Consider the following 24,631-nt stretch of genomic DNA (forward strand, 5'->3'; position numbering starts at 1 on the left):
GTTGTATGAGCAGTACCGTTGTCTTGTTGGAAACATGAGTGGTAGATCTAATTTTCATTCAGCAGAGCAATAAATGGATACATTATCTGGGAACAATACATACCAGAAGTGGTGTTAGTATCGAACAAGATCGGCCCTATGATTCGCGCTCACGTTATGGCGACCCATACTCCGATTGGCTTTGCGTACAGTGGCGTTTCTGTTAAGGCATGTGGATTTTCTGAAGGCCAAATCCGACAATTTTGGGATTCAATATAGCCAGACAGGTGAAAGCAAGCCTCGTCAGTGAGAAAGGGTCGATCCAAAACATCAGCTCCACGTCGATTAACAAATCGCTGAAACCATTCACAATACGCTATTCGTTTCACATGGCCCGTACAATGTAAACATTGCACAGAAGCAATTTTGTACGTATACATCCCCAGTTCTTCGGCTACAGTCTTACAAGCTGTCGTACGAGAGACTTCAGCCTTTGGCGATGATCTCGTCACTGATTTGGTTTGACTCCGCTACATGATGTCCGAAATGTCGTCAACCTTCCGTTGTGTTAGAATTGTGAGCGCACCAGTGCATCACGAATTGAACCTGTCGTCTGGAATTTGCGAATTAAATCGCTTACAGTGTGACGATGTGGACACCTCGAGGCAGGAAAACGCAATATAAACTGCCGCCTCACACCCTCCGTAAAGTTTCCTCCTGCCCGGGAAACCTCTTCCATTAAAAACACTCTCTCTTTATTAGCAAGCATTGTCACACCGGTAAGCTTACACAAGAACTAGACAATAACACAGTTAACAGCTGCAACTAGGGCTGCCGCGAAAATATCGTTATATCGATATAGTTTCCAAATAATTCAATAATATATTGGCGATATCTTTTTCACCGGTACATCGATGTACCGATATCGACATGGCTGTATCGAGTGCCGATATTTTTATTTTATATTATATTTTTTAGCAATTTTCGATACATATATGAAGTTGCTCTTTTGAACTTCACTGTGTGGAGGATTATTACTAGTTTTTGATCATTCGTCACGTCCAGTTTTTCTATTTGACGGTGTGAAGCAAGTACAGATAGCACAAACAAGAAAACCGATTACACTGGGGGTGGCGGTGTGAATGAAATAACAAGATTTCCGCCGTCAAGGAACAGTGCACCAGTTGCGTTAAAAAAAAAAAAACAATTTTATAATGTAAAAATGGTACAAATGGCTCTGAGCACTATGGGACTCAACATCCGAGCTCATCAGTCCCCTAGAACTTAGAACTATTTAAACCTAACCAACCTAAGGACGTCACACATATCCATGACCGAGGCAGGATTCAAACCTGCGACCGTAGCGGTCGGGCGGTTCCAGACTGTAGCGCCTAGAACAGTTTTTTTTTGTGTTTGGTCTTTGCGGACGTCACATGACATCCGTTCAAGTTCGCTGTTGATCCTTTCACTCAGTTTTTTTATTACAGAGGCCAATCAGCTCTGACCGAACACGCTGAGCTACCGTGTAGGCTGCAGCTAGTGTACTATTTCTTCGGAGCTGAAACTGGTGATGAAAATCTAATCGCAGAGATTGGTCTTCGCGTCGGTCAGGGACGTGTGAGGGGAAATGCTTACGTAATCGGCGCTCAGCGCTGCTAATAGAAATTAGAGCGTTTAACTTCACCACACTTCGCTAAACTTGCTAGGTCGCTGGTGGTTGCAGAAATGAAATAACAAGGTAGTCGACATGAACTGTTCCAGATAAATCCGATATGTGACGAAACCGAACAACGGACCCTTCAGACACCTTTTATTGAACCACTTACACGCAGTTACTATTACTAGCAAAGTGGTTGTCGCCAGACGTGAAAATGCATCGTTTTCCTTTCAGTTCTTGCTCTGAGGGGACTAAGCAGGCTGCTAACTTGTTGATGTACAGAATATCTAATAATAAATCAGTACTTAAATATACAGCTCTAAAACTGGCAGTATATTTACGACGTGCAGCCGATATACCTTTTGGCTGGTATGTCAATGCGTTTCCCGTCGATGTATCGATATACAGACATTTTTTCAGTACATCGATGGCCAATAATGATACTTTTAAATAACGATATTTTTTAAATTATCAGTAGTCCTAGCTGTCACGCACACACAACACTACTGCCCCCACTCTACCACTGCAGGTCCACGGAACACGTGCAGGCGGGACTCTGGTGTGCTGCGAACCTTACGCGACCCCAAGGCGAGACACGCAAGGCTAGCCTCTGCGGAAAGACTTGGCGATCACACGGTACTTCTCGTTCAGAAAGCTCCTAAATCGGCCTCATGAGGCTGCTCGCACTCCTTTCAAGTGCTACGATCAAGAAAAATCCCCTGACCGTACCGGGTACTGAAGTTGGGATCATCCACATAAAGGCGAGACTGATTGCTGTGGAACCGAACGTTGAATAAATACGGAAATAGGAAATAAAACAATGCCAGGCTCGACCGAAAAAAAAAGACGTGTTACTGTTCGCTTCTGGCATCTACCAGTAATTTTCCGAATGACAACTTACTACATTTTCGAATAAGATGAACTCGATATTCATACAAAATACAGTGCACTTTGATACCAAACATAAATTTAGCGCGTGTTTGACACATTGTAACGTAAAGGGTCACTGGAGGCGACGTTGCTGTTCCAGAGGTGACTGACAACTTGGTGGTGGCGCAGCTGCTGTTGGCGTTCACACTTGGATTCGAGATGACGTCGTCGGCTATGAGTTTCTGTCTGCACGAGCTGTCCACCAACCCCGTGCTGCAGACACGCGCCCACAAGGAAGTGGACGCAGTTCTCTCCCGCCATGGGGGTGAGATCAGCTACGACGCCATCCAGGAGATGACCTATATGGACCTGCTAGTGGCAGGTAAGTTGTGGTTCACCACCAAAGTTACTCTAAGAGATACTCAACATGGATAGGTCACAACTAAAGCTGGTTCAGGAGATCCCCTACATGGCTGCACAGTTGACAGGTATGTGGCTAGTTACTCTCAGTACTGACAGATGACCTACATGAACATATCGGTGGTAGCACAGTGGCTCTTCAAAAAAAAAATGTTCAAATGTGTGTGAAATCTTATGAGACTTAACTGCCGAGGTCATCAGTCCCTAAGCTTACACACTACTTAACCAAAATTATCCTAAGGACAAACACACACACACCCATGCCCGAGGGAGGACTCGAACCTCCGCCGCTATCAGCCGCACAGTCCATGACTGCAGCGCCCTAGACCACTCGGCTAACCCCGCGCGGCACAGTGGCTCTTCACAGTGTGAGGTGTCAGTTGAACTGTTTATCATACACTTACGATGATAGAAGTTCAAAAATGGCTCTGAGCACTATGGGACTTAACATCTGAGGTCATCAGTCCCGTAGAACTTAGAACTACTTAAACCTAACTAACCTAAGGACTTCACACACATCCATGCCCGAGGCAGGATTCGAACCTGCGACCGTAGCAGTCCCGCGATGATAGAAGTCCGATACCCAGTGATCCAGAGGAAAAGGAAAGCTCCCAATAAGATTATGTAAATTTAAGGTAAATGATGTCATGCAAGAGCCCAATTAAGCACAAAAGTACAGATACCACACCTCATACTCATGTATTAATGAAGGAACAAGTAAGCACTATCACAATTTGGTTTATTACCATAACTCACTGAACAAATAATTTACCTACGGAATTAAACAGGTAAACATTTAATAATTAAACAAAAGGTTCTAATTGCGAAAGATAGTCTTGGCACAGATGGGTGGACACATGGAAGTATAACATGGAACTACAACACAGATACGGCCAAAGACTGCGAAAGTGGTTGGTGGTTTAAAGAAAGAGCATTGGAAAATCTACTACAAAATTCAGTAAACTCGCCAAAGCGCGTAGTGGGAGCAACTATTTGGCTGAGAAGGTTAAAAACTGCACAAATGACCCTGGCGTAAATTAACTAGGCACACAACCCCCTCAGCTAACTGATTACATTGACGGCCTATCCTTTGCTCCCCTAGATGGTGTGAGTGTGGAAGTCAGCAGCGTTGGCAGCGGGAAATTCTGCGTATTGCTCAACTTCTGTACTTGGCTCTAAGATGGAGACATATCTCTTGGCCACATTCTCGATGGAGCCCGTGAAGCAAATGTCTACTCACTGATCTCATGGTAGCAAGTATTCTCTCTTTGCCACCTAACAGCCAAGTGTCCTTTGACTTTATTCTCTGAAACTTTGCTGAATCTGTCACCATATGAACCCACTGACCAATCTGCAGGAGATTTGGCAAGTTCTGAGCAACAACAATTTTATTAATAAGTTAAACAAATTCCTACTCTTACAGAATTTGTCATGGATTACCAGTAGCGGCCTGGCACAGGAAGGAAAGTAGAAAATCTATCCCACTACATAACACGTCTCTAATCTCAGCCAACCAAAAGGCATGCTCATAGATACATTCAGGAAAGCACAGAAATAGTTGCTGTGAGTCCGTCAGAGTCCCCGTTATTCGGATTTAAACGAAGAACCCTTTCCGATGTGGCTGCGGACAATTCCTGCGGACAAGTTCTGAGTGATACACACGACCTTTTCGATTATTACGTCTGTAAAAATGATTCGTCGTAACTTCTTGACAATGTAGTTTTTTACAGAATGCAGGCTGCGGGCAGTTCGCTTGCTGTGCGAAGACAGAACACAGTGAATTCTCTGTCATACCCAGTCTCCGCTGCTGAGTGAAAATTTCATTCTGGAAACATCCCCCAGGCTGTGGCTAAACCATGTCTCCGCTATATCCTTTCTTTCAGGAGTGCTAGTTCTGCAAGGTTCGCAGGAGAGCTTCTGTAAAGTTTGGAAGGTAGGAGACGAGATACTGGCAGAAGTAAAGCTGTGAGTACCGGGCGTGAGTCGTGCTTCGGTGGCTCAGATGGTTGAGCACTTGCCCGCGAAAGGCAAAGGTCCCGAGTTCGAGTCTCGGTCGGGCACACAGTTTTAATCTGCCAGGAAGTTTAATATCAGCGCACACTCCGCTGCAGAGTGAAAATCTCATTCTGGATGGAATCGGTGGGTTCAGGAGGGTAATACGGAACGCCGTGCTGGATCCAAACGGCCTCGTTTCACTAGCAGTCGAGAAGACAGGCATCTTATCCGCATGGCATAATGGATCGTGCAGCCACGTCTCGATCCCTGAGTCAACAGATGGCGACGTTTGCAAGACAACAACCATCTGCACGAACAGTTCGACGACGTTTGCAGCAGCATGGACTGTCAGCTCGGAGACCATGGCTGCGGTTACCCTTGACGCTGCATCACAGACAGCAGCGCCTGCGATGGTGAACTCAACGACGAACCTGGGTGCACAAATAGCAAAACGTCATTTTTACGGATGAATCCAGGTTCGGTTTACAGCATCATGATGGACGCATCAGTGTTGGCGACGTCGCGGTGAACGCACATTGGAAGTGTGTAATTGTCATCGCCGTACTGGCATATCACCCGGCATCATGGTATGGGGTGCCATTGGTTACACGTCTCGGTCACCTCTTGTTCGCATTGACGGCACTTTGAACAGTGGACGTTACATTTCAGATGTGTTACGACCCGTGGCTCTACCCTTCATGCGATCCCGGCGAAACCCTACATTTCAGCAGGATAATGCACGACCGTATGTTGCAGGTGCTGTACGGGCCTTTCTGGATACAGCAAATGTCCGACTGCTGCCCTGGCCAGCACATTCTCCAGATCTCTCACCAACGGAAAACGTCGGGTCAATGGTGGCCGGGCAACTTTCTCGTCACAATACGCCAGTCACTACTCTTGATGAATTGTGGTATCGTGTTGAAGCTGCATGGCAGTTGTACCTGTACACGCCATCCAAGCTCTGTTTGACTCAATGCCCTTCACGTATCAAGGCCGTTATTACGGCCAGAGGTGGGTGTTGTGGGTACTGATTTCTCAGGATCCATGCACCCAAATTGCGTGAAAATGTAATCACATGTCAGTTCTAGTATATGTATACCCGTTTATCATCTTCATTTCTTCTTGCTGTAGCAACTTTAATGGCCAGTAGTGAAGTTTCACGGAATGCAGGCAGCGCCAGTCCGCTTACTGTGCGAAGACAGTGAATTCCCTGTCATACACAGTCTCTGGGTCTGCTTTCAGTAGCAAACATATTTATGACCCACCAGTGCCTTAAGTTAACTCGTCACCAAACTAAGATGGCTCCCAAGGCTGCAGAAAGTAATATGTCCCCTCACTGTAATAATACGAAAGGAGAAGAAGTAATTAGGTGTATATTCAGTGGTAGTAGTGAATGTTGTTTGCAGTAGCCATAAAGCATTCACAGATCGAGAATACTGACTGTTGTGAAAGGCATATTATAATATAAAATAGGTTGCTTGACAGCTTGGGCTTAAGCAGGCCCATAATACCTGTCAAAGCTCGTCCAGAAGATGAGCAACTTTTCGTTCAGGCTGTTCTCTATCAAAGCTGGTCTGGGAGTTGACCTACATAGCCATTCTGGCGGAAGGTCAGCCGCCTTTCACTGTCAAAGCCGGCTCAATAGCTAATCTACATGGACATGATATTGAAATGTCAGTTGCTCTTCAATCACGCAGCTGGTCCAGCTCAGTGGCTGTTTTTGCCAAAGCCGGCCTGGTCAGGAAGTTGGCCCACATGGACCTGCGAGTGACAAGTCAGTGGTTGTTTATGGTCAAAGCCAGTTCAAAAGATACCCTACACTGATTTGGAGACGAAAGGACATTTTGGTTTTAATCATTATATATTAATTCTCATCTATTTTACTAAACTCACTATCCTCTCAAAATGTATCAGTATGTCACATTAAAATGCTGCGAGGGCCGTCACACTTCCATCCTTATCTGTGAAGAAAGGGAAGGAAAAGTGGTGTCATGTATGACTAACTGTGGAATGTGTGGACCAATTGTCACCTAAATTGGTAAGTATATGATTTACTGTCTCGTACTATCAGGATGGGAAATTCTGACTGCCTTGAGGATAGTCGCCGAGCGATTCTAGGCGCTTCAGTCTGGAACCGCGCGACCTCTACGGTCCCAGGTTCGAATCCTGCCTCGGGCATGGATGTGTGTGATGTCCTTAGGTTAGTTAGGTTTAAGTAGGTCTAAGTCTAGGGGACTGATGACCTCAGATGTTAAGTCCCATAGCGCTTAGAGCCGTTTGAATTTTGAGGATAGGATGTGGGTGTTGTGGGAGTTAAATATGAACCTTATCACAAACTCCTTTGCATGTATATCTGACAGATCAACGATTTTTGGAGTCACTAAGCTGATTCTTAACAATCCTGACCAAATTTACCTCTACAGTTAGACGTGTTGAAAAAATGGGGTAACAGGTGGAGTATAGTTCTAGAGCTGTAGCATCAATTTCAGTAAGTCTTGATATACATGTAACCATAGACAGATCACGGAAAATAATTCAGCCCTCTCAGTCATAGCACCAGAAGTTGGGGCAGGGCAAAAGAGCATTGTGGAATGTAAGAATAATTATGGAAAGTACTTTGATATTGGTACACTTGTGACAAGAATTACTGAATGGTACACTTGTGACAAGAATTACTGAATTAGTAAGAAACTTTAGCATATTTTGGAGGTTTGAAAGAGTGAAAGGGATGACAAGTAAATATTATCTAAAACTTACTATATTAAGTATAATCCATAATAAGTATAATTCATACTTTCTGCTGAAACTAGGCTAATCGATGAATAGCCCTTGGACTTGGTGGTGGGTGTGTGTGTGTGGGGGGGGGGGGGGGGGGGGAGTGGGGAAGAAATGGTTCCAAAGCTTGGTTCTGGAACGCAAGGAAGAATACTAACCGAGAATTAACCTATCATATGATGATCATTATCATCAGCAATCTGTCATCCACTGCTGGATATAGGCTTCTTACTGCGTTCTCTTCACATCGTACTCTTCCGTTTTCGCATCCAAGTTCCTCCCACTTATTTGTGTTGTCAGTCCATCTACCTTCATGCCGTCCTCTGGCTGCTTTCTTAACACGATGAGTACAGCACCGACACTCCTTCCTACACTTTCAGTGACTTCCTCTCTTTATATGAGTAGCGTATCACTTCAGTTTCGAAAGAGCTCCCATGACGTCTTCGACTCTTGTCTTTACTCTTACCCGCTTGTATGTTTTCCGGCCATTTTTATTAAGCCCAACATGCATGCTATCCGAGCTCGCTGGTCCATCATTAACTTCTGAACAATTTCCGTATTAATCGTCCACATTGCACATCCGTAACTGCGTACCGCCTGTATACAGTGGTTACAGGTATTTCATAAATTGTAATTGGGTATTCACTTCTGAATACAGCATTCAGTTACTCATATGAACCCCAAGAAATTTTTGTCCTTCAATTTATTTCAGCTTCGCTCTCCGTTTTCAATTGCCGCAAGTACCCAAATTCGTCAAATGCTTCTATAACCCCACCAAATGCTGTACTACACTCCGCAATACAATTAAATTATCACTTTTCCAAAACCTGATAAAGGCGTCCTGTTGTGACACTTGATTTTAAATTTAGTTCAAAGGTGCATACAACTTTGCTCTGTAATGGTTCAGAGGCGTGACAACCTATGATGTCACCCTCGGGCTTGGCGGCGCTTCAAACATCAAGCTGTCGACACGTGAAAGTAAAAAAAAATGCAAAGCTTAGAAGCTCATGTGAGTTATAACGTGGGTTAACGTCGTTACATTGGCACCAGATTTCACCACAATTCTGCCCAACGCCATCGTTGACGGTTCACCCGATGGGAAATGGGTTTTATTACGTGTGGCCGAGGAAAACGTTTCACACCACTGTTCAGAATCGACATGGAAAGGACTCAGGCGGTCGCATAAAGGGCGTTAATGAATGAAATCACCCTTTCCATTTCGGCGATTATACCCACAAATTTCACGGTCTAAAACAACAATTTAGAGTGTGACGAGCCGGCCGCAGTGGTCTCGCGGTTAAGGCGCTCAGTCCGGAACCGTGCGACTGCTACGGTCGCAGGTTCGAATCCTGCCTCGGGCATGGATGTGTGTGATGTCCTTAGGCTAGTTAGGTTTAAGTAGTTCTAAGTTCTAGGGGACTGATGACAACAGATGTTAAGTCCCATAGTGCTCAGAGCCATTAGAGTGTGACGAACAACAGGACAATGTTCGGCGTTCTTGACAATCTTTGACATTCGCGAACCGCCCTCCCCACCCTGGACGATTGAATCTTAGGGTAAAGACATTGTGGTCCTGAAACCCCACTGAGCGTGACAGCACACCTTTGGAATGCAGTGCAACCGTAGTTTTCGCTGCTGTGTACAGGATGGACCCACCTGTTTCTCACCCCTTTGTGGCGTCATCACAGAGGGGGTGTGACACTGATGCATAGCGAGCGCTGGGCAGCGAAGGCCCTAGGTGTGTCTACTGGCCGCCGTGTCATCTTTTGCATTGGTGCATCACGCAGATGCGATGTGTCGGGGCATGTGGTCGGTACATCGGCCTCCTGGCCGGTTTGTAGACTTTCCAGATCGCAGAGCCGCTACTGTTCGGTCAAACAGCTTCTTAGCTATTATCACGAGGTTGTTCCCCGTACCAGGGCTACAATCAAGGAAAAACCATTGAGAGTCTCGGATATCTGATACAGGTCCTCGGCATCGCAGACCTCTACGTTCGTTATTCCGCTACGGAGGCAGACCGACATTGACATATGTGTGAATACAATGGCAAGAGGGTCCCTCTGAGGTATTCCAAGTTCGTCAACACCTGCGGCGCCATCCGCCCGCCTTTGGTGTGCACTTTAATAACGTACCTGTGTAGACACAACCTGTGACGGTCTCCTAGTTGCTTGTTGACAGGCAAACCACTGACATCTCTTCAATTCCGCAACCCTGCTAGGAGGCACTAGAACTCTTGCCGTTGTTGCTTTATGTACAGGCATGTTATTAAAGTGCTCAACAAACGTCGGTGGGTGACAACGAGGGAGTTCCCGAACTGGGTGGTTTTAATTAGAGAGAATTGCCATTTTATTGCCGCATCTCCACCCCCCCCCCCTCCCCCGCCCCCAGTGATAATGTCACATGAGGACGCGAAACAAGAAACAAGAGAACTGGAAAAGAAAAGGCACTCTTTGCTACTTTGGAACACACTCAAATTTCATCGAATGGTTTTGAACGGTCTCTACGAGATTCTGTCTGGGACTCCAAGGCAGAAATTGCTGTCGCACTACAAAGCAGAGGTCTGCGGTCACACGCAAGGAAGTTTCTGGCCAAAGGTATCCTTAGAGAAGGTTTGAATCGTCCGGAGAGTGTTTTGATGCGGGTCGTTCTGCTTCACATTGTACTGCGTACTGTGGTTTCGACGGCGAAAGGTATGGCAGTCAGAGCCCCACTGGGTTGATTTCATTTGTGTCCGTTATGCCAGGCCCTGAGACTGTGTCGGTTCTACATGGCCGTGTGTCTGAAATTTTTCCTCGACCATTCGAAAGAATACGGCATTATTTCCAAGCCGGACGAAGCGGATCGGATCTTCACCCCACAGACGTCAAGAGAAGGGATAAAATGTGAGCGGGAAGGGGTATTGCGATCTTCCAACCGTCCCATCATGTGACGCGTCCAGGACGGGATTCGGTAAAATTATGTTGAAATTTGGTGCCAATATGACATCATTAACCCACCCTCATCCTCACATGAATTTCTGACCTTTGGAATTTGTTTCGCATGTGCTTACACCATGCCATTTGTAGCATCAGCGATCCCAAGGGTGACGTCGCTTTAGCCCCATTTCAGGGGAAGCCTTTGGGGACCTTTCATCCAAATTTCAAACTTAAGTGGGGTAGGACGCCAAACGGGCCGACTTGGAGGAGGAGAGGCACCATACATTTTAATTCCCACTTTCTATACTTTTAAAAAGAAATTCATAAAACTTTGTCAACACGACCAAGTACGGTTCAAGATTCAAACTCGTAGCAATGTAAGTTCAAAAGTATAAAAAAAATTTACGTGTGAAATTTCATCATTTCTTCACTTACTATTGGCTGCATTTATTGCTATAGGTACACTTTTCTTCACAAGTAAGAGAGGTTCTTCGATGAGTTTTTCACAGCATACAAACCATACTTACAGGTGTATGAAACTCCAGAATTTATTTAATTAATGAAAACACGAAATGAGCTGTTACATTTTAAACTTCATGTTTACAAATAACTCAAATTTTATGGTTACTTATCTCAATTTTTAACACAGTTTTTAATAGATTTGGAAAATTCTAGAGTTTCATACACCTGTAAGTATGGTTTGTATGCTGTGCAAAATTCATCGAAGAATCTCCCTTGCATATGAAGAAAAGTATACCTATAGCAACGAATCCAGCCAATAGTAAGTGAAAAAATGATGACATTTCACACGTATAAAAAATATATTTTGTTATATTTTTGAACTTCCACTGCTGAGAGCGTGAATTCTGAACTCTTCCTGGTCATGCTGACAAAGTTTAATGAATTTATCTGTAAAAGTATAGACAGTGGAAATTAAAATGTCGTGTGGTGCCTCTCCTGCTCCAAGTCGGCCAGTTTGACGTCCTACCGCTCTTAAGTTTCGCAATGGGAGACAGTTGCGGGGCTTCGGAAACATGAGCCTTTAATTGTGTTAAGCAATATATTTTCCTATCGGCATACTCAACGTTCATTATTTTGTGCTTACTGTTAAGCATCTGCAAGCCCGTTATCATACTTCCGTTATTTGGTGAATTTTATGTGTCTCGGAAGAAAAAAGTCCTATATGCAAATTGAACGTCTCTGCTTAATGGTATAACGAATTCTTCTAGATACTTGTGCACACACTGCGGTAACAATGGGGTTATAAGGAGTGGGGAGGAGGTGGAATCTGGGGAAAGAATCAGTCTCGCTCCTGGGCAGTTTTCTTGTGTTATGAAGTTATTAAAAACGAAACGAATCTTACAAGTTACGTTCATAAGGAATTCGGACTTCTTTAATTACTTTCATCTCCTGAAAGTTGTATTTTGTATTCTGGATGATAGCGGATTTACAGTTTAGCATAGCTTCCAAAAATATATTTTCTCCTTCCTGAGAGATGACAGTGGATTTACATTTTACCATAGCTTGCAGAAATTAGATTTTCTCCTTCCTTCCATCGTTGTTCTACACAATAGTCATATTCATAAGAGAATAACAAATGAAAGGAGTATACTGATGCCTTTAATCGGAAACATAATTTAGACTGATTTAACAATTAATTTTCTATGTGCAGTGACAGGTAAACAAAACAAGAGCCATCCAGAATGTAGACATACCCTAGTATCACTTACAAAAATCTCTAGTGCATAAATTACTGACATAGAAAAGTAAAATTCAAACTAATTCACGCATCAAAAAAGTTTTCCATCACCCCGGTTCCCAGAACTCCTGAAGATAGGCATTGACTGTGGATATTGTACGACAGTCACAGTCCCTTTGACGGTTCAGAGACGTCGCTAAATCCGCCCAAAGATGTAAACAACCATGCATGAGCAACACCTATTGGACTGAGGGAGACCGGCTGCCGATCAGTTCCAGTCATTCCACCAGGAAGGAGGTACACGGCTCTTGTTGTGTGTAGTTCAACCATGTCTAGACGGTCGATACCGCGGTTCGATCGCGTCCGCATTGTTACTTTGTGCCACTAAAGGCTCTCAACAAGGGAAGTGTCCAGTCTTCTCGGAGTGAACGAAAGTGATGTTGTTCGGATATGGAGGAGATACAGAGAGAGAGGAGCTGTCGATGACATGCCTCGCTCAGGCTACTCAAAGGCTACGACGGCAGTGCATGACCGATAACTACGGATTATAGCTCGGAGAAACCCTGACAGCAACGCCACCATGTTGAATAATGCTTTTCGTGCAGCCATAGGACGTCGTGTTACGACTCAAACTGTGCTCAATAGGTTACATGATGCGCAACTTCACTCCTGACGTCCATTGCGATGTCCATCTTTGCAACCACGACACCACGCAGCGCCGTACAGATGAGCCCAACAACATGCCAAATGGACGCTCAGGACTGGCATCACGGTCTATTCACCGATGAGTGGCACAATGCCTTCAACCAGACAATAGTCGGAGACGTTGTTGGAGGCAACCCGGTCGGGCTGAGCGCCTTAGACACACTGCCCAGCGAGTGCAACAAGGTGGAGGTTCCCTGCGGTCTTGGCGTGGGATTATGTGGGGCCGACGTACGCCGCTGGTGATCATGGAAGGCGCCGTAACGGCTGTACGACAGCGGAATGCCATCCTCCAACCGATAGTGCAACCATATCGGCAGCATATTGGCGAGGCATTCGTCTTCATGGACGACAATTCGCGCCCCCATCGTGCACATCTTGTGAATGACTTCCTTCAGGATAACGACATCCCTTGACGAGAGTGGCGAGCATGTCCTCCAGACATGAACCGTATTGAACATGCCTGGGATAGATTGAAAAGGGCTGTTTATGGACGACGTGACCCACCAACCACCCCATTGAGGAGCGGGACAATCTGGTATAGCAGTGCCTTGATAAACTTGTGGATAGTATGCCACGACGAATACAGGCATGCATCAATGCAAGAGGACGTGCTACTGGGTATTAGAGGTACCGGCGTGTATAGCAGTCTGGACCAACACCTCTGATGGTCTCGCTGTATGGTGATACAACAGGCAATGTGTGGTTTTCATGAGCAGTGAAAAGGGCGAAAATGATGTTTATGTTATCTATATTCCAATTTTCTGTACAGGATCCGAGGTGATGCAAAACTTTTTTTGGTGTGTGTTATATAAATGCGATAGTGTAATTATTTGTTTTCTTTTCACGAGTAAAGCGCCGAGCCAATTTCCATAAAATCTGGTTTGGAGCTAGCACCAACTCTGAGGAAAAAAAGGCTCCTTTAAAAATTAAAAACGAAATCGATGCCTAAGAGGGTGAAGTATGGAGTGGAACATCTTTTTTTACATCAGAGAACAGAAGCATGTTGAACAATTATTAAATTTGTTGGATGATGTTCATCTTTTACAATGAATAGATACTTCAACAGCACAATGCATAGATCTGTGATCCTAACCACGCCCCTCGGCACGCACCATTAAGCTGCACAGCGGGAGTGTTGCACCTGTGCCAGCTTGTCAGGCGTTGTAGCCCTTGGGGAGGGCGTGAAGAGGGGGCTGGGGGCACAACACGAGCGATGCTTACCCAAACAGGCAGACGCGTAAAAACGTGTGAGCAGCTGACGTCATGGCACATACAACAGCTAAGTCACTCTCCATCCCTCAACATAAAAAAGTACTGATATGCAAGCAGACGTGGTAACAGCTAGTGAAGCTACAAACACGATCATCTCACCAGTCCTGATCTATCGAACGGAAACGTAGTGTTTAACTAAAATGGAAGAACTCCAGTTACAATTCTTTGAATATCAATAGGAGCATCTTTAATCCATACTATGATAATAAATAATGAAGTTATATGAGAGGAACAACATAAAAGTTCATATGCTATCACTACAAGCAAAAACAATAAGAATAATAAATTCCAGATGTCTTCAGTGACCAGGCCATCTGATGAGAATAAAACGGGATGAAAGGATGAAGTGGTTTCAAGAATATTCATGGATAACCTTTTGTTAGGAGACAAAGGAGGAAATCATGGATTACATGATTTTTTTTTAGTCATCAGAGCTCTAATGGGTGTCATGCGGCGCACCACAAATACTTCTCTTGCTCTGTTCTCTCCATCTCAAAGAAGCAAAAGTAGCACTTCCACCTTATATCCTCAGTTATTTTCTGGACGTGCTCAAATCTTTGTCTTCCCTACAGTTTTTTCCCTCTACAGTTCCCTCTAGTACTATGGATGTTATTCCCTGAAGCCTTGACATATGTACTATAGTCCTGTCCCTTCTTCTTGTCACTTTTTTCTGCGGAGGACCACCTCATTTATTACCAGTTCTCCTAATTTTCAAAATAATTCTGCCAAACAACTATGGAATTCAAATGGGTGGCACTGCACCACGTCATATGGGCACACTTGTTCACGACTGATTAGAAGATCATTCAGGACAACTACAGCGAACGCTTTGGCCATTTAGATCGCTCTGTCTTCCAGCCACTTGTTGAGTCCATGCCACGTCGAGATGCCGCAGTACGCCGGGAAAAAGAGGTCCGACACGATATTAGGGAGTCTCCAATCACTTTCGTCACCTCGGTGTGTTAGGCAAACATAGGGAATGAAGCTGTTTATTGACGGTTACCGCAATCATAAAGGCAACTGTCTTTCAACACGTCCAACTATCATTAGAAAATATTTTTGTAATATATGTACAGCCGATATTTGTTGTAGTTGATGTTGTTGTTGTTTTCGTGGTCTTCAGTCCGAAGACTGGTTTGATGCAGCTCTCCATGCTGCTGTATCCTGTGAATGACTCTCGAATAACTACTTCAACGAAAAAATAAACACAGGCTTCCGCGTCTATTGTCGCAAACAATAAAATTTTTACTGCAAACGAAAACTCCCTGAAGAAGGTCACTTGTAACAGTGATAAAAAAGTCGGTAGTTTTACATATTCACGATGCAGCCACAAACACAGAATAATTTTAGTGAGTACTTCAACCTACATTCTTCTGAATCTGCTTATTCTGTTCATTGCTTATATATGAAGATAGTAACTGCTCTCGAAAGAATAGATACAATTTATGACCGTGCAGAATCTCTAGAATAAATGCTATCTGTTCTTTCGAGAACAGTTACATAGTAACTCTCGAAAGAATAGATACCGTTGATAACCGTGCAGCATCTCCAGAATAAATTGTATCTGTTATTTCGAGAACAGTTACTATCTTCATATATACACTCCTGGAAATTGAAATAAGAACACCGTGAATTCATTGTCCCAGGAAGGGGAAACTTTATTGACACATTCCTGGGGTCAGATACATCACATGATCACACTGACAGAACCACAGGCACATAGACACAGGCAACAGAGCATGCACAATGTCGGCACTAGTACAGTGTATATCCACCTTTCGCAGCAATGCAGGCTGCTATTCTCCCATGGAGACGATCGTAGAGATGCTGGATGTAGTCCTGTGGAACGGCTTGCCATGCCATTTCCACCTGGCGCCTCAGTTGGACCAGCGTTCGTGCTGGACGTGCAGACCGCGTGAGACGACGCTTCATCCAGTCCCAAACATGCTCAATGGGGGACAGATCCGGAGATCTTGCTGGCCAGGGTAGTTGACTTACACCTTCTAGAGCACGTTGGGTGGCACGGGATACATGCGGACGTGCATTGTCCTGTTGGAACAGCAAGTTCCCTTGCCGGTCTAGGAATGGTAGAACGATGGGTTCGATGACGGTTTGGATGTACCGTGCACTATTCAGTGTCCCCTCGACGATCACCAGTGGTGTACGGCCAGTGTAGGAGATCGCTCCCCACACCATGATGCCGGGTGTTGGCCCTGTGTGCCTCGGTCGTATGCAGTCCTGATTGTGGCGCTCACCTGCACGGCGCCAAACACGCATACGACCATCATTGGCACCAAGGCAGAAGCGACTCTCATCGCTGAAGACGACACGTCTCCATTCGTCCCTCCATTCACGCCTGTCGCGACACCACTGGAGGCGGGCTGCACGATGTTGGGGCGTGAGCGGAAGACGGCCTAACGGTGTGCGGGACCGTAGCCCAGCTTCATGCAGACGGTTGCGAATGGTCCTCGCCGATACCCCAGGAGCAACAGTGTCCCTAATTTGCTGGGAAGTGGCGGTGCGGTCCCCTACGGCACTGCGTAGGATCCTACGGTCTTGGCGTGCATCCGTGCGTCGCTGCGGTCCGGTCCCAGGTCGACGGGCACGTGCACCTTCCGCCGTCCACTGGCGACAACATCGATGTACTGTGGAGACCTCACGCCCCACGTGTTGAGCAATTCGGCGGTACGTCCACCCGGCCTCCCGCATGCCCACTACACGCCCTCGCTCAAAGTCCGTCAACTGCACATACGGTTCACGTCCACGCTGTCGCGGCATGCTACCAGTGTTAAAGACTGCGATGGAGCTCCGTATGCCACGGCAAAGTGGCTGACACTGACGGCGGCGGTGCACAAATGCTGCGCAGCTAGCGCCATTCGACGGCCAACACCGCGGTTCCTGGTGTGTCCGCTGTGCCGTGCGTGAGATCATTGCTTGTACAGCCCTCTCGCAGTGTCCGGAGCAAGTATGGTGGGTCTGACACACCGGTGTCAATGTGTTCTTTTTTCCATTTCCAGGAGTGTTGTTAAATGACTACCCGGCCTTTGACCTTCGTCTGAGCGAACACGCACAGGTTGCCCGAACTCTTACGAGAATCGTCACCTCAGTGTGCGCGAGTAATGAGTGGATGGGCATATATCTATTAGGAACATTAAGTGTGTAGATTGTGGACAGTTGGGAATGTGAATCTCACGGGAAGCGTGAAAGGGATAAGTCCCTACAGTCGCATCTTTCCACTGTGTCCTTAGTGGCTCAGATTCATAGAGTGTCTGCCATGTAAGCAGGAGATCCCGGGTTGAGTCCCAGTCGGAGCACACGTTTTCAGCTATCCCCATCGCGGTATATCAACAACACCTGTCGGCAGATGAAAGTTTCAATTAATTACCATTTGTTCATCGCTTGTTCTCCCTCTACCATTCTTATCACCCACACTTCCCTTCCAGTACTAAACTGGTGATCCCATGACGTCTCACCGTGTGTCGTATCAACCGATCCTTCCTTTTGGTCAATCTGTGCCATAAATTCTTGTGTCCCCATTTCTGTTCAGTAACCCCACAGTAGTTACATGATGTGCCCATCTAATCTTCGACATTCTTCTGTAGCACCACATTTCGAAAGCTTCTGTTCCCTTTTTGTCTAAACTGTTCATCGTTCATGTTTCACTTACATATATGGCTACACACCAGGCAAACATTTTCAGAAAACATTTAAATCTTTAATTGATGTTAACGAACTTCTCTTCTTCAGAAATGGTTCTCTTGCCCCTGTCAGTCTACGTATTATAGTCTCTCTACTTCGACCATGATCAGTTCCTTTTCTTCCCAAATAGCAAAACGCGTCTACTACTTTTTACGGTGTCTCGTTTGCTAATGTAATTCCCCTTGCATCATCTGATTTAATTCGACTACATTCCGTTATCTATGTTTCGCTTTTGTTGATGTTCGTCTTATATCCTTCTTTCAAGACACTGTCCATTCCCTTCAACTGCTCTTCCAAGTCCTTTGTTGTCCCTGGCAGTATTACAATGTTATCATCAAACCCGAAAGTTTTTATTTCTTTTCCCACATCTTTAATTGCTACTCTAAATTTTGTTTTGGTTTCGTTAATGCTTGTTCAATGTAAAGATTGAATAACGATGGAGATAGGCTATAATCCAGTCTCACCCTCCCTTCTCAACCACTGCTTCCCTTTCGTGCCCTTCGACTCATATAACTGCCGTCTGGTTTCTGTACAAGTTGTAAATAGCCTTTAGCTCCCTGTATTTTACCCCTGCTATCTTCAGAATTTCAAAGGAGATACACCTAAGGCTAGAAATGGTACAATCATAGGTTTACCTTTACTTAGCCTATCTTTTAACGTATCTAACGGTCACAACTGGCGCTCATTTTATCTCAACAAGAATTTCAAAGCAGCTCTTGACTTTCAAATCCACCATTTAATCTGTAATTTCTGCCTGGGCTCTGCAATCCATCTAATGCCGCTCTTACTGTTCCATAACTTATCAATTATTCTCCTGCTAATTCCATTATCCATTGTCCTCATCAGACGTCCTAGTAACGATAACCGTTTCTTTTTCATTGCGCTTGTCACTGGTTCTATTTCTTTATAAATTGTTTTATTTGAAGCTGTTCTCCAAACTCACTGGTTCTACTTCTTATAAATTCCTTTATTTGAAGCTGTTCTCCAACCGCTGCCTTTTTGGGAATTTTTATTTATACATGTTCTGGCTATCCTTTTTTCTGTTTTGAGTAATCTGTCTACTGCTACAATGTTGGTTGATTTAAAAATGGTTTCTATAGCAATTATTATCTGTGGATGTGTGTCTGTTTAGCAGTGTTACGGTTTTGTGGCTATTGAGAGGTATTTTTTGTTATGTGTATTCTTGCAAACATTATGTATTTAATCCATTTCTATATTTAAGTTACGCTGTGGGTTTTAAAAGTGAGCAAAGTCCCTTGCACCTGTTTGGTGTGGGATAGACATGTCATGGACATTGGAAGGCAGACAATTGCTGTGGTTGTTGTTGTGGTCTTCAGTCCCGAGATTGGTTTGATGCAGCTCTCCATGCTACTCTATCCTGCGCAAGCTTCTTCATCTCCCAGTACCTACTGCAACCTACGTCCTTCTGAATCTGTTCAGTGTACTCATCCCTTGGTCTCCCTCTACGATTTTCACCCTCCACGCTGCCCTCCAATACTAAATTGGTGATCCCTTGATGCCTCAGAACTTGTCCTACCAACCGATCCCGTCTTCTAGTCAAGTTGTGCTAAATTGCTAAAAAATAAAAATCATGGGACACATATATTGAAACATGTTCGACGAGGGTGTGTTGTAAGAACGTATGTATCTACAGAAGGAGTCGTTTTTGACTGGCGATGTACTGGAACCTTGTGCAGAGACGCTGCGGCTCTACCCGCTGCAGTCATACCTGATGCGGCAGTGCACGCAGACGTACCGGGTACCGGACAGTGCGCTGGTGGTGCAGCCGGGCACCATGGTGTATGTGCCGGTGCTGTCGCTGCACCGGGACCCCCACCACTACCCGGACCCACTGCGCTTCGACCCGCAGCGCTTCGCCGACAACCAAGGCGGTGCCACAGGCGCCCCTTACTGGCCGTTTGGCGATGGTCCCAGGGCCTGCCTGGGTAAGTACACACGAACGCAGTTAACGACATAGTCTGAGCATCTGAGCTGATACAGCATGTAGGATATCTCGTTAATCTCAGGAAGAACTTTTCTAAATTTCGAGAAGCCTTCAAACACCCTTCCTCACAAGCAGCTTCCATTCATATCGTGGGTCTTTGGAGTGTTGTCTCAGTTGTGCCACTATATTCGTCATTTCCTGCCACTGCCACTTTTCTCCGTTCGTGGTGTCAACACAGTTCTCTGTCACCTCCATACAGTACGATGGGTTTACTTGGATAGGTCTCGTGCATCCGCAGATGGGGCATGGCGAATGCTGACTTCTCTGAAGATATGCTTCGTCATACAGTCGTCCTGCCTCCAGTGCACTGTTCATCTACATTTCATCTGCATTTATACTCCGCAAGCCACCCAACGGTGTGTGGCGGAGGGCACTTTACGTTCCACTGTCATTACCTCCCTTTCCTGTTCCAGTCGCGTTTGGTTCGCGGGAACAACGACTGCCGGAAAGACTCTGTGCGCGCTCGAATCTCTATAATTTTACATTCGTGATTTCCTCGGGAGGTATAAGTAAGGGGAAGCAGTATATTCGATACCTCATCCAGAAACGCACCCTCTCGAAACCTGGACAGCGAGCTACACCGCAATGCAGAGCGCCTCTCTTGCAGAGTCTGCCAGTTGAGTTTGCTAAACATCTCCGTAACGCTATCACGCTTACCAAATAACCCTGTGGCGTAACGCGACGCTCTTCTTTGGATCTATCTCCTCTGTCGACCTGGTACGGATCCCTCACTGATGAACAATACTCAAGTATAGGTCGAACGAATGTTTTGTAATCCACCTCATTTTGTTGATGGACTACATTTTCTAAGGACTCTCGCAATGAATCTCAACCTGGCACCCGCCTTACCAACAATTAATTTTATGTGATCATTCCACTTCAAATCGTTCCGTACGCATACTCCCAGATATTTTACAGAAGTAACTGCTTCCAGTGTTTGTTCCGCTATCATATAATCATACAATAAAGGATCCTTCTTTCTGTGTATTACCGAGCCCATACGTGAAGGGCATTTCAGACAGTTCTTTGTTTGAGATTGTGTGTGGAGCCATGGCAACCGCTTCAGGTGGTGCCCCCGCAAACTATGTTTGCTGCTCAGTGTGGGAACTGACACATGGAAATTAAGGCCGTGTTCATGCTGATGTCTCGCTGATATCTCCGGCATGGCCCAAAACTTCAGCAACATTTACTTGCATTAAGGTCAACCTTCGCTTCACACCAATGGAACTAATTTCTTGTTACTGTTGGCAGTCCTAGGTCCAGTGTCATGAAACTCTTCCTGACACTTTACCTGGTACAACTAGTATCCCTAAAATTCTTACCCTCTCCCCCTACATTTCCTTTCATTATTAAATTAAATATTACTGGATACCCCAGGATGTGTCATATCAGGCTATATCCTGCTTTACACAGCTCGATCATATGGCCCCTTCCTCCATGATTCGCGCAAGTACCTCTCGAATGACCTTGTCGTGGCTGGGATATTAAATCCAAATACACAGTCCAGGCACATTAATATGGCCATCGCCTATGTTTGACGCCAACTTGCAATACTGACTCACACACGTCTGGTGGCAGGACCAGCAGTGGCCGCTATTAAAGAGTCAGGGAGTTGCGGGAACAGTGCAGTTGTTGCCAAATGGTTGAAATGTCTCTGAGCACTATGGGACTTAACATGTGAGCCCATCAGTCCCCTAGAACTTGGAACTACTTAAACCTAACTAACCTAAGTACAGCGCACACATCTATGCCCGAGGCAGGATTCGAACCTGCGACCATAGCAGTTGCGCGGTTTTGGACTGAAGCGCCTAGAACCGCACGGCCACCGTGGCCAACCAGTTGTTGTCGTAGTGTGGTAATGGCGCAATTTGTCTGACGTCCAAAAGGGCATCACCATTGGCTCTTGGGCCAAGGATAGAAGCATTTCTGAAACGGCTAAATTTGTAAATAGTTCATGCGGCGAGGTGGTTAAAGTACACCGTGTGCGGCAAAATGGCACTATCCAAAACTAGCGCCTAGGCACAGGCTACAGATGATAGCGGTGAACGACGGCTGCAGGGATGTTAAGGGTCAATAGACGTCCAACAGTTGAGCATCTGACTGCGCAGGTGAACCAAGGGGCTACCAAAAGTCTCTCCTTAATGGCCGTTAAGCAAACGTTGTTGCGAATGGGCGTCAGCATCAGGCGTCTGGTTCATGAATTCATGATCACTCTTGTTTACCGGCGACAAAGGCTGGAATTTGTACACCAATACCGCAGCTGGACTTTCACAAAGTGGCAGCAGCTTGCCTTTTCAGATGAATGACGTTGATGCTCCATCAGAGTGTTGACTGTTGGCGAGTGCATCGCAAAACGACTGGAAACAAACACCTGCAACCAGGAGGAGCGTCGATTTTCATGGGTTTGCAGCAGGGTTCCATCGTCCTCACGACAACACGATGTTTCGGCGGACCATCTGGCCGCCATCTTCAGGTGAGATTGAGTGCACAATCACGCCAGAACTGAAGAGAGCTAATTTTTTTTTCTTTATTTATTTATGGGGCAGGGGAGGGCTGTCAGCGGCACAATCCGCCGCTCTTCAGCCGAGTGACATAACTTAAAATAAGAATAAAATGGTACATACATAAGGCGATAAAGGGGAACTTAAAACAGAATAATGGGAGAAAATGAAGGTAAAAATATAGACTAACACGGAGACGTTCATGGAGGACAGTTAAAAAAGGTCACCAGAAAGTTAAAAAACACAGTTGGCATTTCTTCAAAACTCAAAGATGACACTGAATGGACATGCACACGTTAAAAGTCGGGCACAGTAGTAAAAACACTCTGGAACAACACACTTAAAACCCACTCGGAGCACACACGACGAAGAAAAAAACTGCCAGGCGGGACCTGCTGAGGAAAAGGGCAGGGAGGATGGAAAAGGAAGGGAGAGCATGGGGCAGCAGGGGAAGCGGCGCGATGAAGAGAGGAGGGGCATCAGTGGGTTCACGAAGAGGCGGGAGACACGTGGGGTGGGAGATGAAGAGGGAAGACAGGGCAGGAGGGATTGAAGAGACCTCATTTTTTTTTCTTTATTGTAATTTTAATCACCACATACAGGCGGGCTGTCAGCAGCATATTACGCTGATCTTCAGCCTTAAGTGGTACAATAATATGACATATAGGTGACACAGACAATACAATAAAAATGGCACGCAAAAAATGTAGATACAAAAAACAATAAACATGAAGCCGTTCATGCTGGACGAGAAAAAACAGTAACAGTTGGTGACACGGCGCACATAACAGGGATGACTGCGACGGCACACGTGAACAGTGGAAGCCTGATGGCGAAAGAACACTAAACACAAAACGAAGGCACACACACGAGACACTGATGGCGATGATCTCTGGCGCGCGAAAGTCCACTGAGCGTGTACAAGTCCAAGGGCCTGCCAAGAGTGGAGGAGGGGGGGGGGGGCGGTGGGAGAGGGAGAGGGGAGAGCAAAGATGCCATGGGCAGGAGAGATAGGGGGAAGGGAAGAAGGGGGAGGGGAAGCCTGAGGGAAGAGGGGTGGAGGAAGGGGGATGGAGGGAAAAGGAAAGAGAAGGGAGGGGAAGGGAGGGAGGGTGCCTAAAGGAAAGGACATAGAAAGTGGGGGGAAGGATCAAAGTTGATAGGAGGGGTAGATGGAGGGGAGGAGGACATCATCAGGGAGGGGGAGCTGGCGGAAGCCGCCTTGGGAGAGGGTAAGGAGGGTGGAGAGATGGAGACCGGGTGGGACATGGGCATACAGAAGAGACCTCAGATTCGCCGGCTCCTTTATACCGTGGGTTACTGGCCGTTGCGCGTGCGCGAGCAACAGAAGAGCTGCCCTCTGTGAGGCGAAGAATTGCAGCGGCGCGAGCGGTGAAAACTGTCAAAAGCGAGGAACCGCAAAATTAAAATGCAGCCGGTCGGCAACCAGAACATTGTTGTTGTATCTGTGATAAAATAGGATTCCACGACTTACTTAAAGGAAAACCTTTATCTCTGTTAATAATATCATCAGACAGTTCCGGCGTGATTGTGCACTCAATCTCACCTGAAGATGGCGGCCAGATGGTCCGCCGAAATATCGTGTTGTCGTCACGACGATGGAACCCGGCTGCAAACCCGTCAAAATCATCAGTAATTGATACGCCGGGAAAATCTACGGTATCACAGGAGGAGCGTTATCGTCTGGGGAATGTTTTCGTAGCCTTCCCTGGGTGAACTCGCCATTCGGAAAGGTCAATGTATTAACACAAGCATATTTCTATCCATAGATACCACGCTCACCGCGGCGTGGTTCGGAGAGCACTGGAATGTGTTTACTGTACTGCCCTGCCCACTAAACTCACCGGATTTGAAGCTAATCGAGAATCTGTTGGCTCACATCCATAGGGCTGTTCACGCCGTGGATTCTCTATGCACCCTCGAGAACCTCACTGACTGTCACACACATCCATGCCCGAGGCAGGATTCGAACCTGCGCCCGTAGCGGTCGCGCGGTTCCAGAAGTTGGTAATTCAGGCTTTTGATAGGTGTTCACATACATGTGATTGGACAATGTATTTATTCCTTTTTTCGACCCAGCACCTCTTTATTTGTTACTCAATTTACTCATGACACTTG

The 24,631-nt window shown here is 45.9% G+C and overlaps 1 protein-coding gene across 1 annotated transcript in view; it reads left to right on the forward strand.

Moving 5' to 3' along the window:
- The window catches only part of LOC124804789 (probable cytochrome P450 6a13), a 137,655-nt gene that overhangs the window by 110,019 nt on the left and 3,005 nt on the right, over positions 1 to 24,631 (forward strand). The window contains exons 4-5 of the mRNA XM_047265117.1: positions 2,667 to 2,888; positions 19,684 to 19,932. Coding sequence (XP_047121073.1) covers positions 2,667 to 2,888; positions 19,684 to 19,932 — 471 coding nt within the window. The remainder of the gene's footprint in view (positions 1 to 2,666; positions 2,889 to 19,683; positions 19,933 to 24,631) is intronic.

Source organism: Schistocerca piceifrons, chromosome 7 (assembly GCF_021461385.2).
Source record: "Schistocerca piceifrons isolate TAMUIC-IGC-003096 chromosome 7, iqSchPice1.1, whole genome shotgun sequence".
In the NCBI taxonomy this organism is placed as follows: domain Eukaryota; kingdom Metazoa; phylum Arthropoda; class Insecta; order Orthoptera; family Acrididae; genus Schistocerca; species Schistocerca piceifrons.